This window comes from Rhinopithecus bieti, unplaced genomic scaffold, assembly GCF_001698545.2.
Source record: "Rhinopithecus bieti isolate Rb0 unplaced genomic scaffold, ASM169854v2 scaffold_1966, whole genome shotgun sequence".
NCBI lineage: Eukaryota > Metazoa > Chordata > Mammalia > Primates > Cercopithecidae > Rhinopithecus > Rhinopithecus bieti.
Window position 1 is genome coordinate 58,119 of NW_016803584.1, and position 27,694 is coordinate 85,812.

At 45.5% G+C, this 27,694-nt stretch overlaps 1 protein-coding gene across 2 annotated transcripts; it reads left to right on the forward strand.

Moving 5' to 3' along the window:
• On the forward strand, window positions 1-27,694 carry IDS (iduronate 2-sulfatase). 2 transcript variants are annotated; one of them, XM_017888678.1, is made up of 9 exons: window positions 1-1,667; window positions 2,391-2,527; window positions 3,213-3,346; window positions 5,625-5,713; window positions 8,325-8,525; window positions 10,145-10,315; window positions 16,130-16,256; window positions 19,373-19,546; window positions 23,250-27,694. In XM_017888678.1, exons 2-9 carry the CDS (start codon window positions 2,514-2,516, stop codon window positions 23,720-23,722), a joined length of 1,383 nt encoding a protein of 460 aa, XP_017744167.1. In that variant the 5' UTR covers window positions 1-1,667; window positions 2,391-2,513; the 3' UTR covers window positions 23,723-27,694. The 2 variants fall into 2 exon arrangements, with proteins under 2 accessions (XP_017744167.1, XP_017744156.1); XM_017888667.1 differs by having other exon boundaries at window positions 5-1,667; window positions 3,169-3,346.

Here is a 27,694-nt window from a genome sequence, read left to right on the forward strand (position 1 = left end):
CAATCCTAAATTGCTAATCCTAAGTTAATGTGCCTACATTTCCTGCCATCTGCCTTCCTCCTCCTCCCAGCTTTTTGCCAACTGTTACTGCAGGCCAGGTTCCCAAGGAAGTCGACTAAGATGGAGAGTAATGTACAGGAAGTTTCTTAGGGAGTACTCTTAGGATCAACACCTGTGGAAGGGGAGGGGAGGGAAGAAATCAAAATTCAACAGATGGAGACAGTGGGCAGTCTCAAGTAGGGCTTCAGTTAACCCCACAGGGAGCTCTGAAGCTGAGATGGCTTTTCAGAGATGTCCCAAGTTGGGGTAAGGGGCTGGACCTTTATACCTTCAAGTTGAGTAATTGATGTGGGCTTCCTGAGAACAGGGGTGATCTTGGCTGAGGTGCCTTTTTCTAGGTGCCCTCGTGGTGAGGGCTCACGACAGCTAACAGCTCTCAAGCCAGCTAGGGAAGTAAAATTTTTGGTCTTCAAGGGAGATCTGAGCAGTGCATCACAGCACCATCACAGCTATATTTGTACCTTCCTATTGTCCATTGTTGTTTAGTCATAATTAAGTCATCTGGGCTTTGTTATAGATTGATTCTCAAAGTTGAAAATCCAACTGTGTTTGCAGTATTAGGACGGTATAATACTATTCAGTACAGTACAGTGTAGGGCTAAGATTCCATCTCCCCACAATTGCTGCTCTCTCTGTTTGGCGCACCCTTCTTGCAGACCTCAATGCGGCTTGCTCCCTCACTTCCTTCAAAATTTTGTTCAAATGCCCCTTCACTAGTGAGGCCCTGCCTGGCCACCCCATAGAAAATAACAAGCATGCCCTGCACCCACGCTTTATTTTTCTCCACACCGGGTATGCCCACCGACTATCTATCTATCTATCTATCTATCTATCTATCTATCTATCTATCATCTGTAGTTTTAAGCTCCACCAAGGCAGGGACATAGAGCCCCAGTACCAACAACAGCGCCTGGTATACATATTTGCGATACTTAAGAATTAGTTGAAGAAATGAATAGGAAAGGGAGTCCTTTTAGATGGAGGAAGGGACTTTCTCAAAAGGCCTCATGGAAGGAGAATGGCATTGAGGCTGGATTACAAGACTTATATCTTTTATAAAGATAACAAGGAGGGGCAGGGCTTCCAGGTGAAAGGCATAGCACAAGCAAAGGCAAAATAGACGGGTAACTGCTAGTTGTTAAGGGCAGTAGTTGACTCGCAATACCCCTAGCAGTTCTACATCTGGGGGCCTGCGGGCCGCTGGGTCTGCGAAGCTTGCAAAGCAGCTGGCCCGCCCCCGCTCTGCGCCTGTCTCTGGGCCACGCCTACTGCCGCAGGATGACGCGCACCTCTAGAACCCGCCCCCAAGGGGACGGACGCAGGGAAGAGTCGCACAGACGCGCTCGGGCTGTGGCCAGCGCCCGGGCCTGCGGGCCCGGGCGGCGGCTGTATTGCGCAGTCTTCATGGGTTCCCGACGAGGAGGCCTCTGTGGCTGCGGCGGCTGTTGCTAACTGCGCCACCTGCTGCAGCCTGTCACCGCCGCGCGGCCGCGTCGAATCCGAAATGCCGACGCCCGCGTCCGGCCGAGGCTTTCTCTGGCTCGGTCTGGTCCTGAGCTCCGTCTGCGTCGCCCTCGGATCCGAGACGCAGGCCAACTCGACCACAGGTGCCGCCCACGCTCTCCCTGCCGTCTCCTCTTCTCTCTCCTCTCCTTCCTCCTTTGTTTATATCCATTCTTTTTATTCTCCCTCCCTCCTACCATTCCTTCTTTCATCCATCCATCATTCGTTCCCTCCCTCCATTTTTCACTCCTTCCTACCCTCCCTTCATCCCTCCCTTCCCTCCTTCTATCTATTCATCCATCCTCCTCCTATCCCTCTGTGCTTCTCTTCCTCTTTTCCCCCATCTTTCCCATCTCTATGCGTCCATCTTCACCCCTCCTTTCTTCCCTCCATTAGCCCATCCCTCCCTTTTACCTTCTATCTATTCGTATTTCTGTCTCTCTCCTCCCTTCCTTCTCTCCATTCTTTCTTCCCTTCAACTTTGCATCTTTTCCTCCTTATCTTCCTCCATCCAACCATCTGTCCTTTCCTCCATACATCATTCTCTTTTTTTCCTAAATTCATCTTTCCTTTCCACCGTCTTTCACTCACTATCTCTCTTCCTCACCCAGGTTTGAGGCCATTACCAAAGCCTAACCCTGCCACCCAGGACTCAGGCTTCCTCCTCGAGCCCCACTCCCACCCTTGCCGAGGCAGAGCCCCCTCCCTGGCTGGGCTGCTAAGGTGCAGGGTCCAGCCTTGGGCCTCTTAGTAACCTAGCACCTACCATGAGGGAGGGTTCAGTGTCAGTGCAGGTTACCTCACCAAAGCCCCTCTCTCCTGTGTAGATGCTCTGAACATTCTTCTCATCATCGTGGATGACCTGCGCCCCTCCCTGGGCTGTTATGGGGATAAGCTGGTGAGGTCCCCAAATATCGACCAACTGGCATCCCACAGCCTCCTCTTCCAGAATGCCTTTGCGCAGGTATGTCTGGGAACCTCTAGCTGTGGGTGTGTGCCTCCTCGGGCACTGAGGGCTGGGGGTGGGGAGCTTCAGCTATTGTCAGATGGCGCAGATTGTGCGGGACATCTTGTTAGAAGGAAGCAGTCTGGAAAATGGTAGTGGAGAAAATCTGGCTTTCCACTGATGGGAAAACTTGACCTTCAAGGGTGGCTTTCTCCTTGGGTGGAAGGTCTGCCCTGGACCTAACGTGCTCACGGCAGTACTGGCCAGCTTTCTCCCAGAACGGGGCCTTGCCTGCTGCTCAGAAGGAAGGGGTGCTGCAGAAGGGCACCCACAGGTCTGCAGACTGGGCCTCAGGTAAGAGCTAGTCAGGGTGGCTCTGCCCCCAGCAACACTGGCAGCTGTGTGTGCCTGGGGAGGCCATTGCGTAGGAGGAGATAAGCATCTGCTGATTTCAGGGGCTGATTGCTTCCCTTTCTCTCTCCGGGAAGCTGTCTGTTGCCTAGGTGACACCCAAATCCCAGTGTCTGGTTTGAGCTCTGCATGACTCAGCTACCAAGCTGTTTGCTAGGGGCCTCAGGAGGGCAGTTGCTTGGTTACCTAAGAGATAGCAGACATGTTTTGCTGTGACGATGTTTACCTCTGCTTCTGCTCCCTAACAGCAAGCAGTGTGCGCCCCGAGCCGCGTTTCTTTCCTCACTGGCAGGAGACCTGACACCACCCGCCTGTACGACTTCAACTCCTACTGGAGGGTGCACGCTGGAAACTTCTCCACCATCCCCCAGTACTTCAAGGAGAATGGCTATGTGACCATGTCGGTGGGAAAAGTCTTTCACCCTGGTACTGCTCCATGTCCAGAGTCTGGGTTCTCTTGGTTTGTGGTATCTGAATCCGGAAATCCCCTCCTGGGAATGGGGCTGTCTTTGCAGAGCGCTCTTCTGGGTGGGCGAGTGCCTCGCTATTCAGTGCTTCCTTTCTAAAAAACCAACTTGTCAACCCGGCTACATGTTCTCACCCAAAGTGAAAAAGGGTAGAAAGAGCTTTGCTTCCTTTCAGAAACCACTGAGGGTATACTGTTGGTTCCTTCAGCTCCTCAGGTGGTAGGGAGGACACAGGCTGGAGAGGTGGCAATGTTGGGTGGAGTCCAGCTCGGGGCCCCACCCTCTTCCTTGCAGGGTACCTGTCAGTAAATCTAGGGGTGGGGTAAGGACACCTGAGGGCCTCCCATGTGGCCAGCATTGCTGTTGCTGACTTATTGCCCAGTGAGGGGCTGTGCTTAGGTGGGGCTGCTACCCACTCTGGAAATTAAGTCAGAAAGATGAGTATAATCTGGTACCCAGGATCTATAGGGTGCCAGAGATGGACATTCCTTACCTCAAATGCTGCCTGATAAACTGGCTGTCTTTAATGCCAATATGGGGATAGTGAAAAGCAAACAAACTTTAAAACTTTTATTTATAGAAGTAATGCGTGAGTATTTGAGAAAATGGAGAAAAAAGTATTGGAAGACAAGAGCACCATAGGGACAATAATGCTTATCATTTGGGAATGACGACTTGAATGTTTTCAGTCTCTTTCCCTTTGCTCAGTGGTTACACTGGCAGGCTTGGCAGCCTTCTGCAGGAACCCAGCTGGTCAGGCTGGTCAGCCCAGGTTGAGAGTAACATTCAGCTCTACTAAGTCAGGCCAGTTTCAGAGGTGAACCTGTCACGAATCATATTGCACCGCCAAAAGCCCAGTGTCAGGAGAACTTTCTGCAGTTTATTGTTCTCATTACCACACCCCTTGCCTGAATGCAGCTACAGGGAAGTGATGATTTTGGAGAGAGGAGGAAACACAGCAGAGGGTGGAGATTGTGCTTTGGGAGGGGAAGCCAGGCAAGGACTGAGTGATGTTGCTTGACTTCCTCCCTCCTGGTGATTCGATTTTGGCATCAGGCTCTAAGTGCCATGTCCTTCCCAGAGAATAAACCTTTTCCTGCAGCCCTTGTGGGAACACATTTTCAGCTGAGTCTTTGTTCTCAAGACCGTTTTCTGTTAGCATTGGGCCTGCTTCAAGATGACAGTAGCCACCACTGAGTGCCAGGTATGTACCATTTACCAAGCTGGCCACTCCTTTAATCCTCCCAACAGCAAGCGAGGTGGGTTTTATCATCATCATCATTTTCCAAGGAAGACATGGAGACTCATGGGAGTCAAGTAGCTTGCCAGAGGTTGCACGATGCTAAGAGGCAGCATCCGGATTTGGACCTATGGTTGTTGGCCTCCTGTGTGCTCTTTCCACAGTGCTTGCTGTGTTCATAGGTCCTCCACCCGCTGCCCTCTTTCTCTGCATTCCTGCCTCTTCTGATGCTCCCTATTGGAGTCCCACTGTGTGACTGCTGCTGATGCTTTCTCGCGAGGTTCTGCCTGTGATCCCCTCCACTCCTGGCTAACCACTATAGGCAGCACTTCCCTTCAGATCCCTCACAGGCCTTACTGGCTTCTAGAAGTCCTCCCTGCCAGTCCTCACCTGACTCACAATAACCTCTGTGCTTGGAGGATCCCCACTTGGCACTTCGATGCTTTTGAAAGCTGGCAGTCCTTCCTTGGTTTCCAGTACTACTGTATTGTCTTCCCAAATAAACTATAAACTACTAAGCTTAAGGGTGGATTTCTGCTTCATGAATGAGCACTTGAACTTGGAGTTCTAAAACATGGTTTTGAGTCCTGGCTGCCTTATCTAATATGTGGTTAGCATCGAGTAAGGCACATACCTTCCCTGAGCCTCCCTCTCCTGCCCCATCGACTCCCTGGCGGTGCTGATGCCTCTGCTGCCTCCTTCATAGGGTGAGAGATAGGTTTCAGCATGGGCTCTAAGGAGCTGACTGTTCTTGTCCTTGTGGGTCCCTTCCACAGAGCCTGTCGCAAATCATTAGGGCTTAGGGACCAGGAGGTCAGATGCCCAGTTCTCAAATAGAAACTAGAGAGTTTGGCTTTAGAGGGGACTTTTGTAGATGAGGAAACAGCCCCAAAGAAGGGAGGTTCCACTTGCCCTTTTGTTTACAGAGTTTTAGTTATGGGGAGTGGGGTGTTGAAAGACTCGTCATGTTTTAACAACTTTTTTTTTTTTTTTCAAGGGATAACTTCTAACCATACCGATGATTCTCCATATAGCTGGTCTTTTCCACCTTATCATCCTTCCTCTGAGAAGTATGAAAACACTAAGGTAAGGCTGTGAAAGGGACATTTCTGAAAAGGAACCACTTTTTCCTTTGTCACATAAACTACTGGGTATACTGCATGTTCTGTGAAGCTGGTTATTTACCACAAAGTTGTGGGTTTCATTTGTGATAATGTCTTGACAGAAGTAAGTTCAGCATTAGGCCCGACAGGAGCAGTGGCTTCATTCTAGAAGCTGGTGGGTGCTACTTGTTCTAAAACCTTGGGCTCTTAACGTATCAGAATCATTGAATAGCTCCCCAATGCTCACTCTGGATGAGACTGAGAGTTGTAGGAGATGCTGAGACATGGGAGGGAGAAAAGAGGCTGAGCTCCAGGAGCCTTAGCCCAGAATGGGAGAAAGGCATGCCGTGTATCTGTCTCAGACCTAATGTGTATGTTCAGCAGCTGAGACATCTGATAGGAGTTTAAAATTTTTAGAGCATTATGAAAAAAAGTAACCTACAAAGAAAATCTTGGTTTAGAGGAAACCCAAATATATAAATGAAACTAAAACCCACATTTAAAGAAACTGAGAAAACCAACTGGGGAACTGAGAAATGAAATGTACCTCTGAGGTTTTAGTAAACATGTTGGGAAGGGTGAGGGTTTGGAGGTGAGTTGGAAGGTATTGTTCTAAATTCCTGACAGCTTTCCATTTCAGAATACAGTGAAAACTGTGAGCTCTGGCCTTTGGCTTATGGTTTGAATAGGGAAGATCCCATCTTAATTCCCTGAAGCCATCTTGCTCCTTTTTAGTGGCCTCAATTACGAAGGCCAGGTCCCTGCCCTAACTGCCCTCCTACCCATTTCTTCTCAAAGTGGCGGGTCTGACAATACTAAATCTCCCTCGAGTGCTGCAAATTGTGTATGTATAGATGATGAACAAGTGGTCTGAGGCGGGTGCTGGGCTGTCCTGCCCAAGGGTGGGGTGAGCAAGGCAGGGCTGTGAAAAGGCAGCAACACTCTTTGAGATGGAACAGCAGCTGACACAGCCCCTTGGTCTTTGTGATATACAAATCATGGTCAAAACTAACTTTGGTCTCATGGCCAACATGTCTACTTTGGGAAATAAAGCAGGAGGTTTCATTCTGTGCCTAGTGTAGCTGAAGATCTGGAAATTCCATGGACTGTCACCTTATCAAGTTGACTGGGACCCTGTCATTTACAAGCCTTAACCTGTCTTTGTAATTTGAAATGTTTTTTTCTTTTAAATTTTTACATTAAAATAGAGTTCATATACCATAAAACTCTTTTAAAGTATGTAATTTAATGGTTTTTAGTATACTCACAGAGTTGTGCAGCTACACCAAATTGATCTTAGACCATTTTTATCACTCTCAAAAGAAACCATGTACCCATTACCAGTTGTTCCTCATTTTGTCTCAGCACCCAGCCTGAGACAACAACTGAACTATTTTTGGTCTCCATGGATTTGCGTATTTTGTCCATTTGGTATAAATAGAGTCATACACTATGTAGCCATTTGTTTCTGGCTTCTTTCACTTAGAGTAATGTTTTTGAGATTCAACCACATAACAGCATAAATTGGTACTTCATTCCTCTTTTTTTTTTTTTTGAGACGGAGTTTCACGCTTGTCACCCAGGCTGGAATGCAATGGTGCTATCTCAGCTCACTGCAATCTCCACCTCCCAGGTTCAAGCGATGATTCTCCTGCCTCAGCCTTCCGAGAGCTGGGATTACAGGTGCCCGCCACGACACCCAGCTAATGTTTGTATTTTTAGTAGAGATGGGGTTTCACCATGTTGGCCAGGCTGGTCTCGAACTCCTGACCTCAGGCAATCCACTCACCTCCTAAAGTGCTGGGATTAGAGGTGTGAGCCACTGCACCCAGCCTTTCATTCCTTTTTATGGCCACATAATTGTCTGTTGTACCACATTTTGTTTATCAATTCATCACTTGATGGATATTTGGTTGTTTCTACTTTTGACTATTAGAAATAGTGCTGCCTTTGACATTTTTATACAAGTGTTCTTATGGGCATATATTTTTAATTTTCTTCAGTATAATAACTATGTTTAACTGTTTGAGGAATTACCAGACTGGTTTTCAAAGTGACTGCACTATTTTACATTCCCACCAGTAATGTGAGAGGGTTCTAATTTTTCTGCATCCTCATCAACACTTGTTATTTTCCATCTTAAAAAATTATAACCACCCTATTGGGTGTGAAGTGGTTTTGATTTGCATTTCTTTAATGACTAATGATGTTAACCACATTTCCATGTTCAGTTGGCCATTTGTATATCATCTTTGGAGAAATGTCTATCCAAATCCTTTGCCCATTTTTAATTGGCATTTTTTTATTGTTGAATTAGAGATGGATTTTTTTTAATAGTCTACTGGGGTTTCTTTTAATTAGTTATGATATGGAGAAAGAGTATTAGTAGCAAGAAACTAAGTGCTAGTGGATTTCTGGCCCCTGCCTGGAAAACAAGAAACACTTTTCTGTTTTAATTCTACTTCTGATGTCTCTGTTCAGTCTGAATAACACATGAAGAGCTGATTATGTGAACATTAAATCTGTGTGTGTAGCCTTCATGGCTTTCATTTCTTGCACTTAAAAAGCTGATGTTATATATTTTGTTTTGAAAGACATGTCGAGGGCCAGATGGAGAACTCCATGCCAACCTGCTTTGCCCTGTGGATGTGGTGGATGTGCCCGAGGGCACCTTGCCTGACAAACAGAGCACTGAGCAAGCCGTACAGTTGTTGGAAAAGATGAAAACGTCAGCCAATCCTTTCTTCCTGGCCGTTGGGTATCATAAGCCACACATCCCCTTCAGATACCCCAAGGTGAAGAGCTGGTTGAAGGCTGATCCAGCACAGCCACCACAGCTGTGTTGTTTGTTGAGGGAGGGATTTGCACAGGGAAGGTGGCCACATCCTGCCATCCCCAGGCATCATGGATGCCTGATGGGCACTAGTGTCCTCAGTGGAGTGAAGATGGGATTTAGAGGCCAAGGCCAGGAACATGTAAGAGTCTTGTAAGAAATGCTTGGCTTTCCACTTCCCTCCACTGGAGGATTTAATTTCCTTTCCTTGAACTTACCAAGCACCTGTTGGGTTGGATGGCGAGATCACCACAGAGAAGTGAATCAGAGCTGACTGCCAAGGCCTGTAATAAGGGATGGCCCTTGCAGAACAGCCCCAGGGAATGTGAAGCCCTCTTTAAAAACTGCCTGTTCCCCCTGAGCCTGTCAGGTTAGATCGTGTAAACACAAAGCACTGCATTGCTTCTTGGAACCTCAAATCCTGTACTTGCTTGTATGTCACTTAGAGCATGTAGTCTTTTCTGTTTTAGAATCCTTTTCCATTTTTCCCTATCATGTTTTATGAGGGCCTGAGTATCCCATCCTTTTGACTTTGCAGAGAATGCCCCTCACGTGTAATGAGAGTAGAGACCAGCGGTATGCTCTTTGATGCTGCAGGTATCTTGCTTTGATTGGCCCAGGGGACCTTGCCTTCTTGGTAGGAGCTGTCAGCCCCCTTGATAGAAGAAGAAGGCTGTGAGGTTCACCTCTCCTGCCTCTTTGCAGACAACAGTTAACAAAGCTGACCTGGCTGTGATTCTTTGAAAGGCCTGCTTATAAGTCTAGCCCTTGGCTGGCATCTGGGAACTTTGATTTCGAAAGTGTTCCCACTACTCCCAGAATTGACTTACTATGCTTAAACTGTTTAGACAAACATTGTGGTTGATGATGAACCCCTGGTTTTTTTTTTTTTTTTTTTTTTTTTTTTTGGGGTTTTTTTTTTTTCTGGGAGTCTGGCATTTTGGTATGTTTCAGACAGACAATGCCTACCTGACCAGCCCCAAATAAAAACTGGATAATGAGGCTTTAATGAGCTTGCCTAGTTAGCAGCATTTCACATGTATTATCACACAACTCATTGTTGGGAGAAGTAAGTGTATCCTATGTGACTTCCCTGGAAGAGGACTTGAAGCTTGTGCCTAGTTTCCTCTAGACTTTGCCTCATGTGCCTTTTTTCTTTGCTGTGTTTCACTGTAATAAATCATAGCTGTGAGTGAGACTAAATGCTGAATCCTATGAGTTCCCCTAGTGAATTACTGAACCTGAGGGTGATATTGGGAACCCAACACCTCACGACACTTTCTAGCCCGGCAGGAGGTGGGGACAGGAACAGAAGGGCATCCGTTTGTATGAAGGAAGAGAGCTGTTGCTGCTCAGTTTGTAGGAAACAGAAGTCGTATGGTTTCATTGCCATTGGCATCTCATGAGAGTAACTTAAGGCTGGACTTCCAGGTCAGGGACAAGCACATGGGAAATGCTAGTGAGCCACCATGTAAATTCATCACAGGCTTAGAGAAAAGGCAGCATAGATACTAATAGAGCCACAACCTTGTGCTTTTGCTAAAAGAGTGACAACTTTGTGGCTTTGTGTTTTTCCCCAAGGAATTTCAGAAGTTGTATCCTTTGGAGAACATCACCTTGGCCCCCGATTCCGAGGTCCCTGATGGCCTACCCCCTGTGGCGTACAACCCCTGGATGGACATCAGGCAACGGGAAGATGTCCAAGCCTTAAACATCAGTGTGCCATATGGCCCAATTCCTGTGGACTTTCAGGTATCAAGGACATAGTTGGGGGATGTATTGGACACTGATGACATAGTGTCATAGGTGAAACCACTCTTCTCAGTAGACACAACTCCATCTATGATGTCTTATTAAGAGCTTTCTTTGTGTTAGTTATCGGGCAAAGAGCTGGGGTGGAGGTGTCCTATAGGTATTTAGGACACAGGCAGTGTTGCGTGGATCAGGACTCTCCCAACCAGTGTCTTACCTTCTAAAGAAGGGAATATCCAGAGAGTTGGTGACTTGTTGCGTGTGGACACGGGTGGGGAAGCAGCCTGGGTGACCATTCCTAACCAAGGGGGATACTGTTTAATTTAGGTGATAGCTCATTAATTGTAGAGTGATGAGCAACTCCCGAGCAGCCCAGAATGCTTGGTTTGCTGGTACTTGCAGGTTCCCTTTGTGGGAAAAGCCCACCCTGGCTAGCTGTCACTCTCAGGGGGTGGCTTGGTGAGCAGGACCTTGGTGCAGAGGGAATTGGGACACCATCATGGCCAGTGCCATTCAGTTGTGATGTCTGGCATTCCTTTGCTATGATTTAGGGGCAGAGCAACCACACAATTAGAATCCTCACACTGACTCATCAATCACCCTTTCTCCCTGGAGAGCAGAATACACATTGACTAATGCTCTTTCTGGAATATTCCACACAGAACCCTGCCCTTCTCTTACCACATGAATGCTGTGGCAGGCAAGCTATAGTGAATGGAAGATGGCAGTGTTTTCAAAGTATGCATCCTGGACTACCTGCCTTAGAATTTCTGGGAGGGCTTGTTGGGAATGCAAAGTCTTGGCCCACTCAGATTTACACAGTTGGAAGCTGGAGGTGGAACCTGACCTGACAACCGACATTTCCTTTAAAAAAAAAAAAAGCACACCAGGTGATTCTGATTCATCAGAAGTTTGAGAGCCTCCGCTGTAGTATATTGTTTAAAACAAACACAATAAAACCATCGCATACAGATACCCTTTGCTATCCAAACTTACTTGGCCCCTGAGATTGCACAAGAGTTTGCATGGTGAGAGGTGTTCATTCCTCAAATCCATGATTCTGGTTTCACTGAGAGTTTGGAAAGCAATGCATCCATCTGTTTTTTTTCTAATTTTGTGTTTCTGGGCTACTGATGATGAAGTGGCTTGAACTGGCCCTGAGGCTGCACCTGGATGCTTTATTAGTGACGGTCACTTAAAATGACCCTTCAAAATGGACTGTGTGCCAGGAAGGGTGCTGATTCATGTATGGTATTGCCTTTAGTCCTCATGGAGACTTAGTGAGGTACCTGCTCTCTGTTGTCTAGGTGAGGAAACTCAAGGCATGAGAGGTGTGCTGACTTGTCTGACAGCACAAAATTAGTGCTAGGTGGAGCCGATTCATCCCCAGGGACTGTAACTCCAAAGCCCCATGGTTGGATCTGTTGGTTCCCAGCAGTGTGGGTTCGAATTCATGTTCTACCCCATACCAGCTGCCTAACCTCTGTCAAGTCATGTTACCTCCCTGAGCCTCCCTGAGTTTTCTTCTCTATAAAATTGAAACAAGGTAGGTAAAGTTTTTCCATAATAACACCTACTTTAGAGATTTTCAGCAAGAATCAAAGAGAGCATGTAGAAGTATCTAGGACCATTTTGGCTGCACGGAGTGGTCTCCTTCAAGTTCTGTTAGTCCCCTCCTTAGACACAGTGGACAGCATGACTCAGAGGGCCTCCCTGATGCATGCACGTGCTGGTCCCAGCCCTGTATTCCGCTTGAACTCAGGCCTGTTCACTGTCCTCTTGCAGCTTTGGATGTCCGCATCCACGCCCATCTCACTGCACTCTTGAGACTCTCAGCTCTGGGCTCTCTTCAGCTCCAGCCCTCTAACTCAGCTCCACATGAGCCAGTGACCTCAGGGGCCACACTCAGGAGTTTGTTGCCTGCTGCTTCTGAGTCACCACACTGACCACAACCTCTTCTCCTAGCACCTCCCTTGCTCTACCTCACGGGGATCACCAGAATATGCATTTCTATCTCCCCCTTGTGTCCAGGGCCTGTTGGCTTTGTTGCTTTCCTAAATAGCTAAGGCCTGGTGGTAGGTGACTACTGTTCTTCCCAGCCACTTAGCTCACCATACTTGTCCATTTATCCTTGCCCCTCCTGCAATACCCTTATTGTCAGACAGTCCAACCACACCCTGTGCTCTCCAGTCCAAGTCCTGAAAGCTGCTGGAGAAAATCCATGCCCCCACGAAGCAAGAGGCCCTCAGATACCCGGCCTCCAGCTCCAGCAGCCCAGGCAAGTTCTCTGCTCAGCTCACCTCACTTGTCCTCTGCAGCTGCTCTGTTTGTATGACCTCTTCCCTACTCCCCTTCACTGCTCCCCTCCAGGCCTTTGCCACCCCTGTGCCCCATTTCTCAGTGGACAGCACCTTTCCTCTTGTAGAAATGGAGGCTGGTGGATAGGCAGAGGTAGGGGATCGGATGGGGTGGATGTGGGTACGCATTCTGGCTGTGCCCCTTATCAACTGTGTGACTCTGGGCAAGTTAATTAACCCTTCTGAGTCTTGGAGTCTTTAATGTGCCATTCAGAGGATCAGATGCCACCTAGTGTGTACTTGTTGAATGGGCTCTATTAATAATCTCCGTCACTGAGATCTGGAATTTTGTGTTTGCATGTTCTGGGCTCGAGGCCTCTTCCCTCGACTCCCCACCACTGTGCCTGCTTCCCACGTCTGCAAGCAAAAAGAGCAAGGTCTTCCTTCTCACCCACCTTCCCTGCAGCCTCTCCATCCACTCTCATCCCTCTCAGCTGCAAAAGTGCCAGCCCCCTTGCCCCTGCCTGTTTCTGCTTTCCACTCCCTCACCTGAACTCCAAGGCAGAACAACTGCACACTGGGCTGTTCTGGCTATGTCTGTGGCCTCATTGTCCGTTTGTTCTTCTCCGTCCTCTACGCAGGCTTCCACCTCCCCAACCCACTAAACTTTCACCTCAGCACTGACCTTCGTGGCCAATCAAATCCATCTGTGTGGGTCCTGACCTTCCTTGAGCTCCGTGTCACTTCCCCACTGTTGGCCAGCTCCACCCCTTCTGGAACTCCTTCCTCCTCCTCCTCCTCTTGCGCCGCCTGCCCCCACATGCCAGCGAATTATGCCACCAGCTGAATGTGAAACCTGGAGTCACCCTGGGGTTCCTCAACACCTCCTCCTGCTCTGCTCCCTGCCCCCATGTCTACTTGATGCCCCTAAATTCCTCTCACATCCACATGGTCCTCTGGATCCTTCATCACATTGTTCTGGACCACTTTAGTGGTCCTTGCTTTGTTTTGTTCATTCAGCAAGTGTGGTGAGCACCTCTTATGTACCCAGCAGTGGCCTAGTACCATTTTGTCTAAAGCCTCTGGAATCTGTGTCTGTGTCCTGTTGCAACATGACTCTTAATAACTTGCAGCCCAGATCATGTCAATTTCTCGCCTTGAAAGACCTCAGTGACTCCATTGGCCTAGAACTTGGAGTCTCCACTCCCTAGATAGACCCACCAGGTCCACATTATCTGGCCCAGACCTAACTTTCCAGTCACCCCTCTGCCCTCCCATTTGATTCTCCAGTCACATGAGCCTTTCATTGGCCCCACACACAACTTACTCTGTCACAACTCCATACTGTTCTGTGTCCTGCAGCCCCTGCTTGGAGCATCCGAGCCCCATTTATCTGACTGCAGGCGCTTCTTGTCACATTCTAACTCCTCTGTGAAGCCTTCCCGGAATCTTCCAGGCAGATTTGAGGGCTTATTACCCTGTGTCACCCCTGGGCCTCTGTGGGGGATCGGTCAGAGTGGTGGGAAAAACTATAGGGAAAGGACACAAACCTTCTAAAAGGTCAGAAGGTTCTGCAGAGCCCCAGGGGAGAATAGCTGAAGGCAGCTATTCTATAACCCTGAGGCAGAGTGCAAGGTGTAGGTACAAGGGAGTGTGGGGGAATTTATCTTAAACAGGCTTGTTTACTTATGTTGACCAGGAGCTGACCTTTGATCATCTGTGCATGTGAGTTTCCCTGGAAGGGGAACAATAAATGTTAATTACCTACAGGTTGGGGCCAGGTTTTTGGCATTGTGCCTGCACTGAGTAAAAGCAAGCAGCTCCAGCTTCTTGGGGCTGCTCTCTTGCCACTAGAGCTAGGCAGTCACCTAGCTGCTCTTACACTGCATACCTGTGTCTGAGTACTCATTTCATCCATAGGCCAGGGTCTGCAGGACAGACCCGGCAGGCCTCACTGATAATTAAACATTTTCTTGTCTCAATGATGTGTCCTCACTGGATGGGGTGGTTCATCAAGGTTGAGGACCTTGTCTGCTTATTGCCTTACATCCAGGGGCTAGCATAGGAAGGAGGGAATACTTTTGTATAGGACACAGCCATCCTGACAGGTGTCTTTCTTCCCCAGGAGGACCAAAGTTCCACACGTTTCAGGCTGAATACTTCATCTACCAGAAAGTATAAGTAGGCCAGGGTTCAACATAATCCCGCTAGAAGGTTGGATGTATATCTTTTCTCTTGACCGCAAGTGAGAACGGGTGAATCTTATGATTGTCCTCACCCTGGCAGTGATAAGAAGAAGCTGGTGGGTCCAGCTGATAAGTCAGGGACTGGTCTGAGAAGTCATGGCTTTCTTCTCACCCCTCTTCGGGGTGGAGGATTAATCTTTGTTCTTAGCATTTGTGAACCAGGCTGGGGATGAGAGCCCAGGAGGGGCCAGTGGCTCATTTACTTCAGGGCATGATCTGGCTGTTCCCAAAGTCCCTCTTGGGTTCAGGGACTATGAAGGACGTGCTGCTCTCTGGTCTCTCCCTCACTCTTCTGCCTGCTGACAGTTTGTTAGAAATGAGCTCCATGTAACGGCCATGGTCCATGAAAATATGCAGTTGTAATCTGCTGTTGGGTTAGAAAGTGATCAGAGGGAAAGGCTCAGTCAGGGTTGTTGTTATGTGTTAAGTTATGAATTTTTTTCCCTGAAAAGAGCTGTTGAAGTCCTAACCCCCCAGTACTGCAGAATGTAACCATATTTGGAAATAGGTTTATTGCAGATGTAATTAGTTAAGATCAGATCATATTGTAGTAAGGTGGGCTCCTGATCCAATAGGATTGGTGTCCTTTAAGAAGAGGGGAGAGAGATAGACGGGAAGAACACATGAAGGTGGAGACACAGTGATGCAGCTGCAAACTGAGGGATGCCAGGGACTGACAGCCACCATCAGCAGCTAGGGAGAGGCAAGATTCTTCTACTTAGAGCCTTCAGGGAGAGAATGGCCCTTCCAACACCTTGATCTTGGAATTCTAGCCTCCAGAGCTAGGAGACAATACATATCTGTTGTTTTAAGCCACCCAGTTTGTGATATTTTGTTATGGCAGCCACAGGAAATTAACAGAACTGAATTGTATCTTTGTGTCGTTTATCAGAGCATGTGTGGGCCTGTGTTTCAAGGGACTGTAGGATCAGTTTCTGTGTACATGTTCATCTCTTGGAACCCATCAGAATATGTGAGGGAGACAGAAAGGAGCAGTAGGTGACACATTCATCCACTGTGATCTGTGCTCTAAAGTGAAATCTGATTTGCTTAGAAATGTATCTTATTTGTAGACCTACAGATTTTGCTGTGACTCTGGGTGAAGCGATGCAGACGGTAGGAAAAGCAGTATTACATTTTGGCTGAGTAAATCATTAAGGGCATCAACTAAGGGGTTGGGATTGGGAGAGATGCTCAGGCAAGCATTATCTCTGTATGCCATGGCAATTTAAATTGCAGTCACTCTCATTATTATGTTTTTTAATTTGCAGCGGAAAATCCGCCAGAGCTACTTCGCCTCTGTGTCATATTTGGATACACAGGTTGGCCACCTCTTGAGTGCTTTGGACGATCTTCAGCTGGCCAACAGCACCATTGTTGCATTTACCTCGGATCATGGTAAGCATTCTGAAATTCCCTGGTGAGTCAAAACATCTGAACTTTCCTGTGAAACATGCTTTGCAAAATTGCCATTGACATAAACATGGGTTTGTTCTCTTTTGTGAACCAGTGGTGCCTTGAGTCTGGGATCCTGGGGTATTTTTATGATCAACTTGTTAGTCCTGAGACCTCTGTCTTAGATGCTTAGGGTCTTGTAGCAACTTTTTTTTTTTCTTGGTGAATGCAGCAGGAACCCTCCATTTGTGTGGCAGAGCTCTTGTAACCCCCATTTTTAACCTGGAGGGTTGGAGGTCTTTTAGTTTGGGTGGAGAGGGTCCAGAACAATCCTGGCAGAGCCCAGCAAGCTCTTCAGGCCTGGCTCCAGCCCTCCCACCCCATCCCTGCTGTCTTCTCTGCCGAGAGCCTAGGCTTTTCAAGTCTTTATCTCCTTTAAGGCTGGTTCCTACTTTTCCAAAATGAAACTATCTTTTAAAAGCATGTTTTAAATTCGTCAACATTCCAAGAGCAGGGAATAAAACAGCAGCTCCCCCCATTTCCCACTCCCCACTCCCCATCTCCGAATTGTTTTGAAGCAAATCCTAGATGGTTCTGTTTTCTGATCACTATCTCTGAAAATATTGCCTCTTTTGAAGTATAACCATAATACTGATATACTTAGAAAAGGAAAATAATTCATATCATCAAATATGAAATAGGATAATAGTAAATCATAACCTGTGCTTATCATAAAGAGAAAAAAGGATACAGAGCATATAAGTCAGGGCCAGAACATCCTGCCCTTTTCTCCCACCTGCTCAGGGCTAACAGGTGCCAATGGATTAGGGATCCAGCCATCAGTTGTGCACGTATGCACAAAGGGATATACATGTGTATGTTTGTAACATGTATGTCACAAGATGTGATTGCTTGTTCTGTGTGTACTGTTAATGTTCCCTGGTTTTGTACACTTAACAATATCATAGACAATCTCTGGGTCATTTCTCAGAAGCCTGCTTTTTCCCTTAGAAAGGTCTGTAATATTATATATGGAGGTGCCATAATTTTTCACATATTCCTGATGATCTGCCATCTGCTTCTGACCCCTCAGTGCCCAGTTTCCTTTTCTCCATGAACACACTCTTTGTTGTGAGGCAGCTGCTGTAGATTACAAATAGCCCATCTAAGAGTACCCTCCTGGGACATCCTCCATCAGAACCACCTGGGAGCTAGTAAAACATGCTGGTTTCTGCAACTGGTCTCAGGAACTTGCAGGTCTGGGCATGGGAAAGTGCACTTTAACAGGTGTCCCTGAGCTCATCATTCCCTGGGCCTCCCTGTGTTGCCACGTCCTCATCTTGGGCCTCTGGAGCAGGAGCCAGAAACCTGAGCTGCCTGTCAAGGTCACTGGGCTCTTGTTCCTCCTGATCTCGAGATGGATCCTTGGGGCCCACACAGGCATGCATTCTCCTTAGCCAGACTTCCCTGTATTCACTCCTGGCTGCAGCAGCACAGGCTGAGGCCCGGCACCAGACGTTCAATGAGATCTTGCAGTCAGGCAGTCCACAGTTATTTCTATAGCATGTGCCATGTGTCAGACCCTGTGCCAGGCCTGGGGGCCACCTCTGCCTGGTGCAGGGCAGCTCACAAAAGCTGGCAGAGGCCGAAGGCTGCGTGCCAGTATTCAGAATGCCACAGAGCGCCTGACTGCTGTACCTTCAGAGCCTCCACGGGCACCCCAGTCAGAGTTCTGGGGATGGATTCCTGAGGTCCCACTGCCGGGGTCCCTCACTTTGCCATCCTGCAGGCTTCTCCATCCTCAACCTTTTAGATTCCCGCCACACTGAATCTAAAAGGGACAACGTGATCTCCAAGCTGGTGGCCTAGGAGCCTGCCGATAACCTACACATTCATCAGCCCTCCTGGGTCAAGGCTGCCTCGTCCTTCCCAAGAGAGTGGAGAGGTTGAGCAGTGGAGCTACTCCTTGGCCCACAGGGCTGACTGACTGGGGCAGGAGTCAAGGGGAACTCCCTCTCTTTCTGTGCTCCACCGAGCTATCTGAAAGTCCCCACCATGCTCCCCAGTACTGACAGCCAGAGGGAGGAAGGGCTCACCAGAATCATTGGGCAACTCTGATGGGCATCAAGTCTGCTTTGATTATAGATGAGTGGGTAAGAGGCTCCTCTCAACTTGGGGTCTTCTTAGGAGAGCAGTGTCAATGCAGAACAGGTTTCAGCCCTGTTCTGGAGACCACAGGTCCTGGAAGGCTGGGACACCATTTGCAGCCCCAGCAACATCTATTAGACAGAGCCAGCAAGGTCTCATGCTGTGTGGTGTATTTCAGCACTTTCTCAAATTTACCCAGGGCAGCTTTTGGTGTGTTTGGTTATTTTTATAACACTACTCACTATACAATTTCTGTCATGCCTGTTTTTTGTATCAAAAAGGGTGCTGTAACTTAAAAAGACTGGGCATGTCCAACTTGGAATATTCAAACCATCTTTTGCAAGGGATGTTTTAAATAGGCATGAAGGGTTGTGTTGTTTTTAATCAGGGTTAAGGATCTGGAATCAAAGGTTTTGGTTTACTCCATCTATGGTATATCTTAAAATCTGAGCAAGATGTCCTTGCCTTTTTTGAATTTGTTGATTGTGCTGCAGTTCCACAGCTCGAATTTAGGTGGCACACACCCAAAACTGAAAACCTGAGCTTGGAGGAAATGAGTCAAAAGATAGGTAGGTACAGGACAGGGCAGTGGTGACACTACAGCTTTCAGGGTTCCCACTCTGTCAAGAAGGAGCGTGTCTTAGCAGGGGACGAATGCATGTGTGGGAACCACCACAGAGCCCTACGTTAGGTATATGTTGCTAGTAGTTTGTTAAGATATTTGAGTTTGGAAATTTCATTATTTTTTCTTTTTTAAAGGTTTCCTCATGAGGACAAATAACTGATTTTGAGTACAGCAGCATTCAGTTGAAATCACCCTTTCTGTGGTAATTCCAAGTGAATATTTTCTTCTAGGTGATGAGTTTCTACTTTCTCTGGTTTTACAACAGGAAATGAAATGGTATCTAAACTAAACAAGCTGTGGTATGATGATTATTCATTTTCTGTCATTCTGTGCTTTTATGAACTAGGGTGGGCTCTAGGTGAACATGGAGAATGGGCCAAATACAGCAATTTTGATGTTGCTACCCATGTTCCCCTGATGTTCTATGTTCCTGGAAGGACGGCTTCACTTCCGGAGGCAGGCGAGAAGCTTTTCCCTTACCTTGACCCTTTTGATTCCGCCTCAGAGTTGATGGAACCAGGTATAAAATATGCTGAAATGATATTGCTTGACAGTAAGATCACCTTTAGTTTATATGTGAACCACTTTATTGAATCATAGGCTTTGGAGGTTACACAGACCCTGCTTCCTGCCTTGTGTTGGAATTTCTTCTCAACGTTTTGTGGTCAGCACATGCTTCCTGAGCATCTCCCATACTCTGGGCAGGGAAAGAGTGACAGAACCAGAACTGACAAGTATGGTCCCTGTCCACAAGGAGCCTTGTGGGGTGGTGATGGACAAAGGAACAGGTGTATCCCCAAGATGAGGAGGGCTGTGGTACAGTCTACAAGAGCCTGCTCCAGAGCTTAGAGGAAGGGGCTGCCCCGTAACAGATGAGTAGAATCCTTTCCCTCAATGCACCCTTTTGGTAGGGACTCAGCCTTCTTTATGGGGGGTACATTTTCCATTTTGACAGCTCATCAATCTAGTGAACCACTAGATCTGTAAAATCTACCAGGTGATTCTACTCTGTCCTCCCCAGCAGTGAAGGGCAAGTTTACTTTGACTTCCATGTACCAGTCCTTCAAAACTTTGAAAACAGCAGTGATGCCTCCCACCCTATCCCTCCACCAATACCTTCTCTTCTCTAGGCTGAAATCCCCAGTCCTTCAACCATTCGTCACAAGGTAGTGTTTAGACCTGTGGTTGTCCTGGTCTCTGTCTTCCAAAATGTTTCAGTTTGAGAAGGCACTTCCAGAATACCATTTGGACCAGATACCCCTCCTGGATGTGTGGGCAACCTGTGTGGGTTCTTGTGAGTTCTATCCTGACTCGATCTGCCCAGTGCATTTCAGAGACAGGTTGTATACTGTCTCTGAAATGGCGTAAGATGTTCGCTGTTTTGGAGTACCTCTTCTATGAACTATGCTAAACCAGATTGCCCCTTTCTGGACTTAAGCATTTAATCCATCCTTAACATCTAAATCTTGTATTGTATGTTGATTCCTGTTTAAATTTGTCTGGTTCTGGACCATCATTCTGGCTTTTCTGGATCTTTCCGAGTTTGCTTTATACTACTCAGTTTTATTTTTTGCACATTTGATTTTGTGCACTGCATGCCCTGTCTTCTTTCATGCCATTGATAGAAAGGTTAAAGAGTTTCAAGGCATGATTTTAGCCCTTTGTTTGCTGGGAAAGGTCTTCTGATTGGTTGAGAATCTTTTCTGAAACTTTTGTTGGGAAGTGTTCAGCAATTTAGAAATGGATGTAACTGCACTGCCTTTCAGTTTATTTCCAAATTTTATCTCTAGTTGTGTCTTTTCCCTGAACTTCGGGCTTTTGTTTCCAACAGTCTTTCCCACTTAGCCAGCCTAACATATCCAAAGCTGGACTTCACATCTTTCGTCTTCAGCTTTTCCTTCAACACTCTTCTTGTCCTCAAGAAATGAAAATAGTCACTCATGCCAAAAAATCATGGAATAATCTCAACCCCTGTTTTCTCTTACTCCATATGCAATATTCAGTCTATGAGCAAGCCTGTCACACTCCATTCAGACTCTGTGTACCACTTCCCACCACTTCCCCTGCCACTGCCTTGGACTAAACTGCTGCTATCTTGTGCTGAAGTACTGCAACAGCTTGCTAAATGGTCTCCTTGCTTGTGCCCTGGATCCCTTGGAGGTTTTCCTCCTCAGAGCAGCCACAGTGATCTCACTAAAACCCAAGTCAAGTCATGTCACAACCCGGCACAGGAGGCTCTTATGTACCCTTCTTGATCTGAGTAAAAGTCACCACAGTGGCCTTACATGTTCTGGCCCCATTATCTCCCTGACCTCATCTTTTATAAGTATCCAGGCGAGTTGTCCTATACAGTGTCCCACAGCCTGGATTTGTCTGATTGTTTCCACATGACTACATTCAGGGTAACATTCTTGACATGTGTGCTACATGGGCTATTGTATTCTCCCATTGTGTCACATTTGGGGTGGGGGGGTGCACTTCATGGCCAATGTTACTAGTATTGTAAGTTTGATCACTCGGTTGAAGAGCTAGGCATCAGCCAGATCTTGCCATTGTAAAGGTATGCTTTTCGACTTTCTTTACTTGTTTTCTTTTATTTTACTTACAAATCAAGTGTCTAGAAAATGAAATCAAGTATGATAAAGCACTATCTTAAAGATCCAGAAGGGCCAGAATGATAGTGCAAATCCAAGATCAATTTTAACAGGAATCAATATAAAGTACAATATTTAGACTTTAAATATGGGTGAACCACAATGAAATACTACTTCATACCCACTAGGATGGCTATTAATAAAAAACAACAAGAACAAAAGCTGTGAAAGGTCGGGTGTGGTGACTCACGCCTGTAATCCCAGCACTTTGGGAGGCCAAGGTGGGTGGATCACGAGGTCAGGAGATCAAGACCATCCTGGCCAACAAGGTGAAACCCGATCTCTACTAAAATACAAAATGAGCTGGGCATGGTGGCATGTGCCTGTAATTCCAGCTACTCGGGAGGCTGAGGCAGGAGAATCGCTTGAACCTAGGAGGTGGAGGTTGCAGTGAGCCAAGATTGCGCCACTGAACTCCATCCTGGAGACAGAGCTAGAATCCGTCTAAACAAGCAAACAAACAAAAAAATGAAACAAGTATTAAGACTGTTAGTGATTATATGGAGAAATTGGAACACTTATGCATTGCTGGTAAGAATGTAAAATGGTACAGCCACTGTGGAAAATAATTTGGTGGATCCTCAGAGTTAAACATAGAATTACTCTATGGCCCAGAAGTTCCACTCCTAGGTATATATCCACAGAGCTGAAAACAGGTATTCAATCAAAGGTTGTACATTAATGTTCATAGCAGCACTATTCACAGCAACCAGAAAGTGGAAGCAACTGAGATGTCTATTAACAGAAGAATAGACAAAATGTGGTCTGTCCATACAATGGAATATTATTCAGCCTTAAAAGGAAGGAAACTGACACATGCTACATCATGGATGAACCTTGAGGACATTATGCTAAGTGAAATAAGCCAGTCACAAAAGGACAAATACTGTATGATCCCACTCCTTTGAGGTATCTAGAGTAGTCCAGTTCATAGACATAGAAAGTAGAATGGTGGTTTCCAGTTGCTGGGTGAAGACGGAGAAAGGGGAGTTGTTATTTAATGGGGACAGAATTTCAGTTGTGTAAATTAAGAGGAGTTCTGGAGATGGATGGTGGTAATGATGGCACAACAGTGTAAATGTACTTAATTCCACTGAACTGTACACTAAAAGTTGTTACGATGGTAAATGTTATGGTGTGTGTATTTGACCATAATAAAATGAAAATATAACTCTAATGCAGACATCCAGAAGGGGTAATGTGTGGGGTGATGCTGTGGGACTCAGAATATCCCGTTCCTCAACAGACTTTTTTACCTAGTGGTTTTAGCCTTAATTGATGCTCCTTGTCTGAGTCAGTTATTACATTGGTGGTTCCAAAATTCAGGTTGTTTTAAAAGTGCCAACAGGCTGGTGGGACTCTAATTTTGTGTCCTCCTATTTGATTGGATGAGTAATTAATGCAGGGCGAGGTACTGAGGTGGTGTTTCTAAACGTCTGTTGTTAAAGATAAATGTTGTAAATTAAAAAAAGAAAACATGGAGCCCAGACAGGTTCCTTTACTGATCCTGCCTGGCCATGTCAGGCTTTTATAATGTAACCCATTCTGCTCTGTTGCTTCCTGTTTCAGGCAGGCAATCCATGGACCTTGTGGAACTTGTGTCTCTTTTTCCCACGCTGGCTGGACTTGCAGGACTGCAGGTTCCACCTCGCTGCCCCGTTCCTTCATTTCACGTTGAGCTGTGCAGAGAAGGCAAGAACCTTCTGAAGCATTTTCGATTCCGTGACTTGGAAGAGGATCCATACCTCCCTGGTAATCCCCGTGAACTGATTGCCTATAGCCAGTATCCTCGGCCTGCAGATTTCCCTCAGTGGAATTCTGATAAGCCGAGTTTAAAAGATATAAAGATCATGGGCTATTCCATACGCACCATAGACTATAGGTATACTGTGTGGGTTGGCTTCAATCCTGATGAATTTCTGGCTAACTTTTCTGACATCCATGCAGGGGAACTGTATTTTGTGGATTCTGACCCATTTCAGGATCATAATATGTATAATGATTCCCAAGGTGGAGATCTTTTCCAGTTGTTGATGCCTTGAGTTTTGCCAACCGTGGATGGCAAATGTAATGTGCTCCCTTCCAGCTGGTGAGAGGAGGAGTTAGAGCTGGTTGTTTTGTGATTATCCATAATATTGGAAGCAGCCTGAGGGCTAGTTAATCCAAACATACATCAACAATTTGGCCTGAGAATATGTAAGAGCCAACCCTTTTCGTTTAGTCTTTATTAATTTATAATTGGTAATTAGACCAGTTTTAAAAAAATTTCCCTCTTTCTAAAACAGTTACAGCTTGTTTACTGAATAAATACAAAGCAAACAAACACAAATTATGTCATACCTTCGGATACGAAGACCATACATAATAACCAAACATAACATTATACACAAAGAATACTTTCATTATTTGTGGAATTTAGCGCATTTCAAAAAGTAACCATATATCAAACTAGGCACCACACTAAATTCCTGATTATTTTGTTTATAATTTAATAATGTATCTTATGTAGCCCTATATATTCAAAATATTATGTTAACATGTAGTCCATGTTTCTTTTTCAAATCTAAAGTTAAAAAAAAATACCAGAAGCTGGTGTCTTAAAGTCTATCTTTTATTTTTGTTTCTAAGACCATGGGTTTTCAAAATCTCAAGATAAAATATGTATGAAGTAATTAATGTAGACTTTTTACATCAAATAATAAATAATGCTCAATAAACTAGAGATATGAGGTGTGTAGGAAATTTGGTTAAACTTTTTTCAGATACTTTCTGGCCCAAATAATAATTTGTTAACAAATAATATGACCCTTGAACTCAATGGCCATCTATTAAAAGACTGTTGTTCACACTGGAAAACATTTAAAGATGTAACTATATCCATGGATGGATTGAATCACTCAAAATATATTAGTATCCTTCTTTAGGGACGGTTGGTTGCAGACGTGTTTATTCAGGAGGCACAAAATATTCCATTTTAATTGCTTATTGAAACATTAAATTCTAAATTATTTTGAGGACTGTGAAGACTTCATTAGTGTAACATTAGGTCATTGTCAATCTCCCAGAATGTGGTTCTGTATTCTTTAAATATGAAAGTATCCAGAAAGGCCAGTGGTAGTAAAAAGCTTAGTGTATATAATCTCAAAAGGGATGGAATATTTACAACTCATATTTATAACATGTTGAATCTTATCAGTTATCAGTAGTCATCAGAAGTGTCAGCAGCTTTCTAAATAATTATTAAATATCTAATGTCCTATAGTGAAGGAGTAATTTTTAGTAATTTTCTCTTTACAAAGTCTCCAGTGTTTCAAGGTAAATGTTTGTGAAACAAAATACAGCAAAGTACGTTAAGTTACTGCAGTGTATTAATTGTTACCAAAAATGACAAGATATTATATTAAAATCAGTAAATTTTAGACAGATTTTCAAAATTAATTATCCTACAATAGAGGTATATATGGTAGCATGGTGATCTTTTAAGCAGTTAAGTTAACTGACTGTTCTGGCAACAATGATTTCTCTGTGACTGAAGGGCCCTGTTCATCTCCTGATCCTGAAGCTCGTCTCTCTTTTGAGCCTCGGCTTTCTTTGGTCGATGGTTTCCCTCAGCTTTTTCTTCGCTGTTCTTCATCCTCGTTGTTGCTGTCATCATGTTCACTGTGACTTTTACAATACAGCCTGTAAATTCCTTATGACATAGTTCAGTGCATTTGGCTTTATCGCCTACTCCACAGTTCTTTACCTTGACTTGGCTTAGAGAAACCATATCTTTGTTGCTTCATATAACCTTTCCCCAGCCCCACTAAGCTGGACATGACTTATTAGTGGTCCTCCAGTCACTTTATTTGTAGAAATCTCTTATTTCACTTGAGCAGGGGTTCTTTCATATGGTTTAGCTGACAGCAGAACTAGTGATTCTAGACATTTTGAATGACCCTCATTCAGTGGCTCACAAACACGAGGGAACATCAGAACTACCTGAGGGGCTTGTTAAAACCCAGTGCGTTAGAGGCTGGGCATGGTGGCTCACGCCTGTAATCCCAGCACTTTGGGAGGCCGAGACGGGTGGATCACTTGAGGTCAGGAGTTCAAGACCAGCCTGGCCAACATGGTGAAACCCCGTCTCTACTAAAAATACAAAAGTTAGCCAGGTGTGGTGGCACATACCTGTAATCCCAGCTTCTCAGGAGGCCAAGGCATGAGAATCGCTTGAACTGGGAGACGGAGGTTGCAGTGAACGAAGATCATGCCACTGTACTCCAGCCTCGGTGACATAGCGAGACTGTGATTTTCTTTGGAGACTCCTAAATTTTCTGTGGATTTGAACTGAGTTTGTTGGATGTTGGCAGGTTCCTCTTATGAGCTGTTTCTTTGCCCTGCATTTAACCCACAAATACTTATCTGGAGATGAGCAAAGTATGTTTGGTAGTGAGGTGACAAATACAATCAGCCCCTTCTTCCCCACTCCCATTGCCATCTTCTCAGTCCTTCTCCCTTTCTTTCCAAGTAGTTTACCCACCCCTCCTCTCTCCTCCCCTGTCCCTAAAATAATCCATGTGTCTTCCTAAAATCTCTCTTTGATCCTGTCCTTTGATAACACCGTCAGTGCCTACTACTGGGTCTAGACAGACCTCTGTTGAGCAGTCAGAGTCTTCCCTGACTCCACAATGCCCCTTTCCTTGGCTGACCAGTATGACTACTGGTCCCCACCTTTCCCTTGCCTATCCTTACCTCCCTCCTACTAGGTTGTCCCCTCCCTCTCTTCACCCATTCATTCATGACCATTTTTCACTACCAAGCTCCCCCCCTCTCCTGAAGGAGGCTGAGGTTTTTGTGACTCTCTAGACTCTATTGTGGGATGGAATGAACATTGCTAAAGAATCTTGTGTTCGCTTTACTTTAAAAAGGTATTTTTTCCTAATTAGAAAATTGATGTGTCAGTTAGGGAAAAATTAGAAATATAGCACAAATACATGAGTATTTTACTGCAAAATCGCCAGATAATATCTTGTCTTTTTTGGGGGTGTGAATTTTTTGCATTGTTGTGGTCATATTGTGTTCTTTATCATGCAATTTATGTTCTTTTTTTACTAAGTATTATGTGTGGTTATTACAGATTTTCACAAAGATACTTTATATTGCTGGTAATATATTTTATTGCGTAGTCTTATAATTTACTTAACCTTCTTTCAATTGTTAGAAATTTAGGTTATTTCCAGATTTTCAGTATTGTAAATAATGCTGTGATGACCAATTTTGTGAATAAAATGTTTTTATGTATTTCAGATTATTCCCTTAGGATAGTCTGTCAGTGCCAAGTTGTCAAAAATATCTCTATTTTGCTTCTCTTCCTGCTCTCTTGCTGCCTTAGGGGGTGGTAAACTGAAACATAAAGTAAACATGCATACAAATAAAAAACATAAAAATAAGCAGCTTGATGGTAACAGGTGAAAGTGGTAACCTGTTTTAACTTTGAATTCTGGCCGGGCGCGGTGGCTCACGCCTGTAATCCCAGCACTTTGGGAGGCCGAGGCGGGTGGATCATGAGGTCAGGAGTTCAAGACCAGCCTGGCCAAGATGGTGAAATCCCGTCTCTACTAAAAATACAAAAATTAGCCGGGTGTGGTAGCGGGCACCTGTAGTCCCAGCTACTCAGGAGGTTGAGACAGGAGAATGGCATGAACCCGGGAGGCAGGGCTTGTAGTGAGCCAAGATTGCGCCACTACACTCCAGCCTGGATGACGGAGCGAGACTCAAACAAACAAACAAAAAGCTTAAAATTCTTCGCTTGTTAGTGACCTTGATCATGGTTCTCTTTGTGTGATAGTTGGGCATTTGTATTTCCACTTGTGTTAATTTGCCTTTAAATTTTGGTTATGGGTTTCACCTTTTAAAGTAATCAAACATATTTATCTTTTCCTGTGTGACAGTTTTTTTCTGTGTCTTTTCCTGTTAAACACACAGACCCCTCCCCAAACTGGAGATTGAATAAATATTCATTTTCCTTTGCA

Excerpts from the sequence above, each read along its gene's own strand:
- IDS (XM_017888667.1), top strand. The coding sequence starts at position 1,565 with ATGCCGACGCCCGCGTCCGGCCGAGGCTTTCTCTGGCTCGGTCTGGTC. Across the intron at positions 3,347-5,624 it reads GGGAAAAGTCTTTCACCCTG|GGATAACTTCTAACCATACC; the intron begins GTACTGCTCCAT and ends TTTTTTTTCAAG. Across the intron at positions 16,257-19,372 it reads TGCATTTACCTCGGATCATG|GGTGGGCTCTAGGTGAACAT; the intron begins GTAAGCATTCTG and ends TTTATGAACTAG.